The sequence below is a fragment of the Carex rostrata genome, chromosome 30 (assembly GCF_964058835.1).
Source record: "Carex rostrata chromosome 30, lpCarRost1.2, whole genome shotgun sequence".
NCBI lineage: Eukaryota > Viridiplantae > Streptophyta > Magnoliopsida > Poales > Cyperaceae > Carex > Carex rostrata.
In genome coordinates, this window is record NC_135947.1 from 1,255,127 (window position 1) to 1,262,765 (window position 7,639).

The window sequence follows — 7,639 nt, forward strand, 5'->3', positions numbered from 1 at the left end:
TGAGAATCTGCAAACTGGGGATGAATGGGGGGAAGGAGACTTGGATGATGAGGTAGATGAGGAAGATGAAGAAGATGAAGAAGAATACACACAGCCCACTGTGAGGCAAAATAGAGATATGCCGTTAAGTGGCCGTTCTGAGACTCACCCGTTCCTAAACTTCAATGATACATCTGCTTTTCGAGAAGCAGATGTTTCTTACTACGGTCATCGGATTGAATACAAGAGTGAGCTCGCAGCAGGCCAATTCTTCGCCAACAAAAAGCAACTGACGAAAAAGATCAGAGAGTACCATGTTGACAAGAACCAAGAGATATATACGAAGAGAAGTGACACGTCCCGGCTGGAAATTAGATGCAACACTTCGAGTTGTCGTTTTAAACTGAAGGCAAAAGCAACAAAAATTGGAGATACATAGAAGATAACTGAGCAAGACACGCCTCACACATGCACATCTGAGTACACCAAGACCGACCATGCACAATTGACGGCATCAATTATCGTAGATATCATCGGGACTAGCATTAAGAAAGACCCCACTATGAGCATCCGGAGTGTGGCAAACTGCGTAAGGGTTAGGTTTGGCAGTATAACCCCGAAGTACAAAAAACTTTGGAGAGGTCGCGAGCTTGCAGTAGCCCGGCAATTTGGGAGTTGGGAAGAGTCGTACAACTTTATGAAACTATTACTTCTCGGGATATGTGACAAGAATCCCGGCTCGAGGCACCAATTTCGGACCAACCCGAGCTTCGATAAAGATACAGGACTGGTCAAGCAAGGTGTTGTGGAATTCATGGCCGTGGCATGGGCTTACGGACCATTCATCACCGTATTTGGTTACCTAAGGCCGGTGATCAGTATAGATGCAGCCTTCCTTTCTGGGCGGTATGAGGGAAGACTTTTGATGGCTTGCGGTTATGATGACGAGAACCAATTGCTACCTCTAGCATTTGCAATTGTGCATAAGGAGAATGAAGATAATTGGGGTTGGTTCTTACATTGGCTTAGGATTAATGTGATTGGTGTTAATAGATTCGTATGTGTTATATCAGACCAACACAAGGGGATCAAAGCTGCATTGAAACCTGACTACGGATGGGACAGTAATAATTTTGTGCACCGGTATTGTATCCAACATGTTACTAATAACCTTGTCCAGGCCTGTGGGAAGGACGCATGGTACAGAACTAGGTTCAAACTAGGAGCCAGGAAGAAGAAGCCAAGAAGGCTGAAGGAGATGTTCGAAGATTTCGCCATGGTATGTCTAATATTGTCTAATTTATGTCATTTTTGATTCTTTAAGATGCATTTTGTCTAATTTGACTTTGTTCTATTGCAGCAAAATCCGAGGTGTAATGTTTTTTTAAGGAGAGTGGGCAAAGTACGTCCTAATGATGTCATGGAGCAATCAAATTTTGATAAAATTTTCCAAACCTGTGATGGAGGATACCGATTTGGTATCATGACAACAAACGGCTCCGAGTCCCTTAACGCTGTCTTCAAGGAGAGCCGAATGTTGCCCGTGGCTGCACTTGTGGAGGAGACATTCTACAAGTGCAATAGTTGGTTTGTGCAGCGGAGAAAGACTGTCAGGAGGAGAGGCGGTTGGGATGCAAGGGCCTTCAGGTACTACCCAGCGAAGAAGGAGCACATCTCAAGCTGGAAGAAGGAGCACATCTGGCGCAGGACATCGTCAAGAAGAGGAAGTTCAACCAGCTAGAAGGAGCACATCTGGCGCAGGACCATCTGGTACAGCATACCAGCAAGAAGAAGCAGTGCAACCAGCCAGAAGGAGCACATCATCATGGGGATGTGGACGGTTACTGGGATTCCAATTTCTTCGAGGTCGTAGAAATTAACTTCAGTGCTCTTTCCCTACTGAAATTCCTTTGACGCCAGTCTTGCCACTGTAGTTCTCCATCTTGCGATCTACGAGCTGGTGTAACCTCCTCCTCGGGCTCGGCCTGTGCGCTCATCGTGAGTGCTATACTCCATGGATCTGTGGGCTCGGTCTCGTAAGTAGCTGGCGATGGCGGTGGGGTATGGAATAGGGACTCTACAAACTGGGATGCACAGTCAGTCTGAGTCCCGCTCCCAGAAGCCTCCCAATCATGAGCCCTCGGTGGATACGGCTGACCCGGAGAGGTGGTTGTATCCCACTGATCAGCTGGAGGTAAATCTGAAAGGCTGAAAGTGAACCTCTCATCATCCTGCTCAGGCTGGATCTCTGGAGACTCGTGCTGCTCAAGTGGTGGTGGCATGTATGCAGGACCCTACAAGGATACCAATAATTTAGTAAATTTTTACTGAATCTTTACCTAAAATAAAGAAATAAATAAAATAAAGAATCATATACCGGGGAAGAACTGGACGTCCATGCTCGTCACGGTAGGCGTGCCAACCGGTCATAGTAAGTACGAAACAATGATATTCCCACTCTGGCTGTTCTGTGGGGATCGGTGGCATCTCACTGTTCAGCACAGGTGGCGCATCAGGCTCATCTGACCGTATTTTGCGCCAATCAATATTCTCTCCCGTGTCTCGTACCATAGTGACTAGCTTTGCCTCGTGGCCGTTGTCCTCAATACAAGGGGCAACCAAGTTCAACATCGCATGCCCGACTGCTCTGTAGCCTATTTTTCCAAGACAGATGATTGAACGCGCGGCACCTTTAAGCGCTACCAACAGCTAAAAAAAACAAGGTTAGATTTAGTAAAAATTATGCAAAAAAGTTCATATTTCTCAAAATTATGCATTACCTGACGAGCACCTTTCCGGCTAGTGGGGGTATAACCATCATCTGAGAATATCTTCCCGCGAAGAAAATTGTCGTAATCTCCCTCTCGATAAACCGAGGCCATGCAGACACGTACGTACCAAGCCTCGTATCTCAATAGAGGATCTCCCTGGAACTGCACCCCATCCTCCGGCATATGCCACAAGTTGGCAATCATATTTCTGGCCATTCCGTAGTGTATTTGGTAAAACATACTCCAATCTCTGCCGAGGTGATTGCCGTGCGTCATCCTGTAATTAATATGTTAGTTGCAATTTTAAGTCAATAACCAATGTCCGCTACTAAATAATAGAATAACATAACTTACCCGTGTAGCCTCCTGATCTCAGATCTCGGGACGTCTGGATCTGCGGGGAGGAGTGGAGGATATCCAAACTGACGGAGCACCCGGTCCGGATAGTGGAACTCCACTATCCAAAAGCACACCAGTGGACCCCTGTATAGCCACACCGCCGAATCATCTGCTACAGTCTGCGGCAGCCTCCCCTCACTGTATAGCTCCTGGTATGGAGTCCAGGTCACCTGCGTGTCACCCAGGCTCTGAATCTATCCTCGGACTAGCCTGATACCTACTGGTTTTCCATGAGGCTGGTTCCTGTGCTGGTGATGTCCATAAAATTTCTTGCCAAATGCATGACAGTCTTCATTCGTGGGAACTCCCCATTCTGGCGATTCATTCAGCACAGGTACCCCCACCGGTAGCCGTGACCATGCCCAGTGCTGCAGTAGAATTATTGGCCCGTACATAACCTTGTGTTTCTTCTGTAATTTGAAGAATATTAGCCATCACAGAGAAGTTCAAAAATTTAAAATAAGACAACAAGAACTTACTGACCTGACAACTCTGGTACAAGTTGAAGTAAAGATGTGCCAGGACTGCCCCACCCCAATTGTACTTTCTACCGGGCTCAAGGTCCTGCACCAGCTCCAGACACATCAGCAGGACAGTATCACCGCTCGAATCAGGGAACATAATAGAACCAAATAGGTCCATCAGGAAGGCCCGTGTATATCTGTAATATTAAAATTAGAAGGCAACTCATTTTTCGGCATTAATTATAGTACAATTTAAATTTATTTCCTAATAGTTTTTTAGTACCTCTGAATCTCGAGCTCCGTGGCATGCCGATCCAAACCTCTCGCAAACAGAGCTCGCAGCTTCGTCTTCTTGATAGCGTATCTGGACTTCCCATTATTATCCCGTATATCTCCTTCAACTCCCAACAGCTCTGCGAGTCTGTCATTGATCATGTCGTCATCATCCTCAGGGGGGTCAGATATGCCACCAACGGGCTCACCCTGGATGGGCAGACCCCATAGGACACTAACGTCCTGGAGAGTCACTGTCATCTCTCCGAACGGTAGGTGAAATGTCTGAGTCTCAGGGCGCCATCGCTCCACTAGTCCTGCCATGAGGGACGCATTAATGGCTTTAGTCTCCGTCTCCATAATATCGACCAAATGATGCAGTCCCAAATTTGCAGATACTGGTCCATCAACGAGTAGTACTGTATACTAGGATGCCAACTCCTGGCCTCTACAATCTCCTCACTCTGTGTTGAAAGAAGTAAACAACATAAAAAACTGAAAATATGACAACTCCACAAAATTTAAACTTAAAAAAGTAATCAAGTACCTCAATAGATGCCAGTGAAACTTGGTGCTCTGCGTGAGTCATCCATAATAGAGGACTGAAATGTTCCGTGCTGTTATCGGGAATTGGCTCAAGATCAGGGTCCGATGGTGGTACTCTCCTAGGCCGTCCCCGTCCCCTAGCCACCATCCTACATTAAAATCATTGAAAGCAATAAGAAAACTTTCATTTGTTATACAAAAATTCTAATTAAGACATTTTTATTTTTTTTTAAAAGGGACATTTTTGTATGGTACTCGATATGCACTCTCAAATAAAAAAAGAAGGATACAAATTCATTGACAATTAGTTAATTTCATAACAGTAACAATTGTGAAACCTCTCTTATAATTTTATAGTCTGACGAATAAAATAAATCATATCTGTGAAAAATAATGAAAATTTGATGCTAGTTCCCCCGTTTATGAAATGATCTGAAATTTACAATAGTTTATAATAATATCAGTTCTTGAAACATCAAATGGTATTAGAATTACATAAAAATTAATACATTACTCTATAATAAAATGAACATCTCTATATTTAGAATTACATGAAAATTAATACATTACTCTATAAATAAATGAACATCTCTATATTTAGAATTACATGAAAATTAATACATTACTCTATAAAGAAATGAACATCTCTATATTTTATTCCTATTTTTTTAATTATTATTTTATTATTATTTGTGTGAATCCATTCAAAATGAATAACACATAAAATCCAACTATTTAGCAAATTTCCACCAAAGTTTAACCTTTGAAGTAAACTATTGCAATGAATATACCTTCATGTTCATAGAAGCGTGCTTTTGAACTATTAAATTTTAATACACCAACTTGGTTCAAGAGTAATTCATAAATAAACATTCTAATTCTACTCTATATTATGTAATAGTGTTATGCTAATAATGGGACTACAATTATTAAATGAAAAAATCATGGAATGTTTACCAGTACGTACCAACACTCTGGTACCAATATCATTCTTCCACTCATGTCATTTGAACAATCATATTGTAAAAAAAGAAATAATTATATACATCACTTCAATTAATAAAAATAATTCCTATAAAATTCCATTACGTCTTTCGTCGAACATCTGACATATGACAATAATTGGGCTAAATATACTAACAATTTGGCATTGACATATCACAAATAAGCTATCAAACATCTTACGTGCATTAACAATTCAATCAAATTAACACAAAATTGACATAAAATTACTTACCGTTCTTGAGTTGGGCTAAATATACTAACAATTTGACATTGACATATCACAAATAAGCTATTAAACATCTTACATGCATTTCATCGAACATCTTACGTGCATTAACAATTCAATCAAATTAACTCAAAATTGACATAAAATTACTTACCCTTCTTGAGTAGTGGAGTCGTGGAGATGCTACACCGGTTATGGCAGTCAAAGGTAACGCCCGACGGCTCTTTTTTCGCCTTTCACAAAGAGGTAGGAAAGGGGACAATCAACGAGATGGGAGAGATGGAGCGGGGCAGGGCAGACCAAGAAGGGGCAAGGCAGACCAAGATCGGGGCGGAGCAAGAAGGGGTGGGGCGGGTCCGATTTGGCGGAGCAGTGGTGGTTTTCACGGCTCTGGTGACAGAAGAAAACGGGACAGGCGGGTCTGCTTTGGAGAAGAAAGGAGGTTGCTTCAAGATCCGTGCATATCTTATTTTAAAGGCCCGCCCGCGGATAATTTCTGCGCTTCCAGCCATTAATTCGGGGCCGCGCATTGACTTCAGGATTCGTGCAGGGCATCTCTAATTTAATGTTCGGGCCGCGGATAATATGCGCGGGCGGGAATATTTAATCGAGAGCGCGGATAATATCCGCGGAGGGTATTTTTATAAATTTGATGATAACGTGGTTATTTTTAATAAATTTATTTATTAGTTAGGTATTTTAAAAAATATCGGGACCTATAAGAAAGTCAAATCTGTTCCGGTAATAATTGGTAACAATTGCCCCTACCAAGCTTTCTAAAAAAAAAAAAAAATTATTGGTACCAATTAGGGAACTCCTGGTACGGATTGGCCCGTAAATTGGGGACCTCCCTCATCCATGATTTATGAAACATTGAATGATGAAGAGGTTGGTAAAGTACTGTATATACCATATATAATTAGAGCGCCATAAGGATAACTACTAACGTGGATATGACCCTACCAAATTTCAACAAAATATCTCTACTATGAATCATCGCTCTAAAATGTTTGACTGGATTGAGAACAGGCTATTCTTAAGAACAAGCTATTCAATGTTTGGTTGTGTTAGAATATCAAAAATAGAGAATCAAACTTATTTGTCTTATTATAACAAATTATTCTCACAAAATATTATAACAAGTTATTCTAATAAGACAAATGTCAATTTCACTATTCTTGCTATTCTAAAACTGCAATCAAACATTCTCAAGCGTAAGAGCTAGGATGAGTTAGAAATAGTAAAATAATTAAATAAAAGTAAAATTCTAATTCTCAAAAATGGAATGAGCTATGCATAATATTAAAAAAAAATACAAATTATTTATGCATTGAATTAACATAATTGTATGATAATTTAAATAAAAATATGTTTTCATAATTTTTTTTCTAAAAAAATAAACATGAGAAAAAAAACGTATGTTTTGAAAAAAAATAAAATACAAAAATTGGACTAGAGATAAGGCAAGTGTCTCTGCTCTGCGTGACCTCATGTGACGAATTCGTATCCTCTACATTAACTCAAAAGGGAATCTTTCGAGTTTAATGCATCACGGCTGTCTGATCATGATCAAAGCCAATCCGGCATATGCCTATGACGCACCTTGCCCTATAATATTAGTGCAGATCTCAATTGGACGGTCCAGATCTATTAACAAACGTTCCGTTAATACAGAGGATACGAATTCTCAAGTGACTTGGTCCCTAGTTGTAAGAGATTTTTTTTTAATATATTATTTGTAAGTCATTATGTCGATTTAAATTGTTTTAACTCCATGAGCGTTTACCCAGCTGCGCCATTTGAATCACCAAATACAAATTCAAATTTGCTGCTTTTTTTGGAGAAGGGCAACACCCTGCTTTTAGAGAGAGAAAGAGAAAAAAAAAAAAAAAAAAGGGATGGTGTTGCTCTTCTTAGAAGAATAAAAATAGAAAAAAGCAGCGGATTTTGAACTACCACATACACATGAATCTTGA

General features: G+C 40.7%; 1 protein-coding gene across 1 annotated transcript; it reads left to right on the forward strand.

Annotated features, from left to right (window-relative positions):
- The first annotated feature begins 541 nt into the window (after positions 1-541).
- LOC144546610 (uncharacterized) lies at positions 542-1,720 on the forward strand. The gene is made up of 2 exons (XM_078295151.1): positions 542-1,258; positions 1,340-1,720. The coding sequence occupies exons 1-2, from the start codon at positions 542-544 to the stop codon at positions 1,718-1,720; spliced, it is 1,098 nt and encodes a 365-aa protein (XP_078151277.1).
- Positions 1,721-7,639: the final 5,919 nt, after the last annotated feature.